At 60.5% G+C, this 3,311-nt stretch overlaps 1 protein-coding gene across 1 annotated transcript in view; it reads right to left on the bottom strand.

Annotated features, from left to right (window-relative positions):
- Positions 1-491: 491 nt before the first annotated feature.
- CCDC88B (coiled-coil and HOOK domain protein 88B) overlaps positions 492-3,311 on the bottom strand; it is a 13,978-nt gene continuing 11,158 nt past the window's right edge. The window contains 5 exon segments of the mRNA XM_077759586.1: positions 492-643; positions 1,982-2,050; positions 2,196-2,402; positions 2,837-3,003; positions 3,153-3,301. Coding sequence (XP_077615712.1) covers positions 588-643; positions 1,982-2,050; positions 2,196-2,402; positions 2,837-3,003; positions 3,153-3,301 — 648 coding nt within the window. The 3' untranslated portion in view covers positions 492-587.

The following is a 3,311-nucleotide window of genomic DNA, read 5'->3' as shown; positions in this document are numbered from 1 at the left end:
CATCCGAGCAAGCCCGACTGGCCTGTCCCCTGAAGGAAGCCCTTAGCTGCCCTGTGCAGGGCGAGAACACCAAGGGACACGGATTCCCTCCCACACAGGGCTTGGGCCGTGTCGCTGGTGCCTTGGGACCCCTGGATAGAGCCAGTAGACACAGCACAAACTCAGGGTCGTATCCCAGCTTTATTCTCGTCTCTCACGTCCCCGCTACAGCTCAGAGATCGGCCCAGGCCACTGTCCTCGGCGAATGGTCCTTGGCTCTCTGCCAATACCTGGCAGGGGGCTCTCTCAGCCACTCCTGCCTGTGTCCTTCAGCTGGGGTGTCACCCAGAGATGGCCTCCTCAGTGAGGGCCGCAGGGCAGAGCCAGGGTCCCAGGAAGGAGCCGCCCCTGGGGACCAGCTGTCCCCTCTGTCCACGGGCTTCTCCCAGCACCATCTCAGCGCCCCGGTGCAGGCCTCGGAGGAGCCAGGGGCCCCTAAGGACTGGCTGCACGTGGTCCGGGTCCCTGAATTCTTGGGCTGCCTGGGGCCCCCACTGGGACTCCAGCAGTGAGAAGACTTCACTCCCAAGCCCCCCGTCCATGGGGCGTCACTGGCTGAGCGAAGGGGTGAGAGGGCGTTTCTCCGGCTCCGGCACCTCGAGGCCTGGAAGGGAAGGTTCAGCTCAAGCCGGCTCCCTCGGGAGCTCCCAGCATCCACAGTGGCCCACGGGGCCCCACCCCCTGAGCCCTCCCACTGCCCCTTGGGCCTCCTCTCCACTCTCCCCCTCCTCCCTGCAGCTGCACCGGCTGCCCCCAGGCCTTTGCTTCAGCTCTTATTTCTGGCTGGAATGCTATTGCCCCGGAATGTCAACAGGTCAAACTCTCACCTCCAAGTCTCTGGTCCAGCCTCACCTCCTCTCCAAGGACTACCCTGAGCACCTACTTAAAACTGCAACCTGCCCCGCCCAGTGCTCCTGATCTCCTCCTTCACCCTGCTCTCTGTTTTTCCCAGAGCACCTCCTGACAGTCCGGGGCTGAGCTGCCCCATACGGGACCGGGCACCAGAGATGTGGTGAATCAGAACTCCTATGTGCTTGGGTGTAAGACATCCACTGGGCTCAAAGACTTGGCAGGAAAAAAATCATATAAAATAGCTCATTAAGGGGGCGCCAGGGTGGCTCAGTCCACTGAGTGTCTGACTTTGGCTCAGGTCATGATTGCGCGGTTTGTGGGTTCAAGCCCCACGTGGGGCTCTGTGCTAATAGCTCAGGGCCTGGAACCTGCTTCGGATTCTGTGTCTCCCTCTCTCTCTCTCTGCCCCTCCCCTGCTCACCCTCTATCTCTCTCGCTCTCTCTCAAAACTGAATTTTAAAAAAATCTTTTTGGGAATGTTTATTTTGAGAGAGAGACAGAGTACGAGCAGGGGAGGGACAGAGAAGAGAGGGAGACACAGAATCCGAAGCAGGCTCCAGGCTCGGAGCTGTCAGCACAGAGCCCGATGCACGGCTCAAACCCACAAACTGTGAGATCATGACCTAAGCCAAAGTCAGACGCTTAACCAACTGAGCCACCCAGGCGCCCCCCAAAAAAACTTTTTAAATAAATAAATAATAAATTTTTAAAAAATAAAATATCTCATTAATGGCTCTGTACTGACTACATGGTGAAATGGTCACAGCTCAGGTATACTTAAGTAACTAAAATATGCTATTAAAATTACTTTTACCTGTTTCTTTCTCCTTTTCTGATAAGGATACTAGAACATTTGAAATTACACATGAAGTTCACATCATATTTCTACTGGACGATGCTCTTGTACATAACTGTTATTTTTATGCATATTGTTTACGTCTGCCTCCCATACCAGAATGTTCCCTGCTGCATCCCCTGCTGTATCCTTAGCACATCACCCAACACTTAGTGGAGGCTCACGGTCAAGTAGACGAGTGCGAGAACGAGGTCTGCCAGGGGCCCCAGGCAGGGCAAGGACCCCCCCACTCACCCTCTCCGTTGGCATCTGCTTCGTGTTCTGACAGGGTCTCGACGGAGCCATCCCACCCCACGCCAGGTCCTGGGGGTGCACAAAGCAGCCAATGGGCCATGGGGACCAGGGCGGAGGAGGGCGGGGCTCGTGGGAAGACCCAAGGGACAGGAGGGAAGCCCCCTGGGCCTCGGAGCTGGGGAGCTGATAAGGAGCAGGGACCCTCGATGGTCACCTTTGCCTCGGGAGCTGGGTGCCCCGAGAAGGCCGGGCCTGCGCTGGCGGAATCGTTGCCTGGGGGTGTCCCCAGGGCTGAATGATTCCGAGCTCCGCCCCACAGGGAATCGAGAGCTGAGTTTCCTCCGCTGCCCCCCTGCCAGGGTCTCATCCCGCAGGCAGAGAGAGCTCTGGGCTCTGCGCATGGGTGCCGGTGAAAGGGACCCTGCAAGAGGCACAGGTAGGGTGTCGAGCCAGGCAGGAAGGGGGTGGGCAGAGCACAGAGGCTGGCGGGGTGAAACTGCAGAGGAGGAAGAGGAGACTGAGACTGCAGAGGCTGCAGGGGCGGGGGGGGTGGGCAAGGTCTGGGTGAATGAGGGTGGGGACAAGAGGCTGGACCCTGTGCTGGCTCTGACACTAACTCACTGTGTGACCTCGGGCCAGGCACGTTCCCTCCCTGGGCCTCGGCTGCCTCGTCTGCTGACTGGGATAAATGACCTCTCACTAAAGTCCCCTGCTGCTCTGAGGTCCCGGGCACCGCCGTGGATGGGTGGCACTGGGCGGGTGGCAGNGCAAGCACGCGAGCTGAAGGGAGACACTGGGGTGGGGATGGGAGACGCGAGGGAGGGACCATCATGGTCACCCGGCCCCCAGACCCACCTGTCCCATCTGCCTCCCTGCCCTTGGAGAGCTCCGTCTCTGGGGGGCCCCCCAGGCTCTCGGTGCTGCCAGCCCCATCGGCCCCCAGGCGCGGCCCCCCATGGAGGCCCCCCTCCCGCCGGGGCCGCATCAGCCTCTTCACCTTGTCTGCCAACCAGCTGCCCTTCCTGGGGGCAAGAGGGCACAAGACGGGGTCAGGCCAGGGAGGAAGGAGGGATAAGAAGGGATGCTGGGGGATGACAAAGGCCTGGGGAGGGCAGGGCAGGGGCGGGGGTTGGGGGATCCCCGGCTCCCTGGGGGCGGAGGGGCCCCTCACTTGGTCCGGGGCAGGGGCCCAGGCTCCAGCACTCGGTACTGGTCCATGATCTTCTCCACCAGCTTCTGTTTCTCACGGCGCAAGGCGTTCAGCTGGTCCCTGGGAAGATGGGGGGGGGGTGCAGAGAGGCGGTGGGAGCAGAGCTCAGGCTGTGGCAGG

This window comes from Crocuta crocuta, unplaced genomic scaffold, assembly GCF_008692635.1.
Source record: "Crocuta crocuta isolate KB4526 unplaced genomic scaffold, BGI_CrCroc_1.0 scaffold53, whole genome shotgun sequence".
Classification (NCBI taxonomy): Eukaryota; Metazoa; Chordata; class Mammalia; order Carnivora; family Hyaenidae; genus Crocuta; species Crocuta crocuta.
The sequence above is the reverse complement of the archived record's forward strand: the minus strand, read 5'-3'. Positions and strand labels throughout refer to the sequence as shown.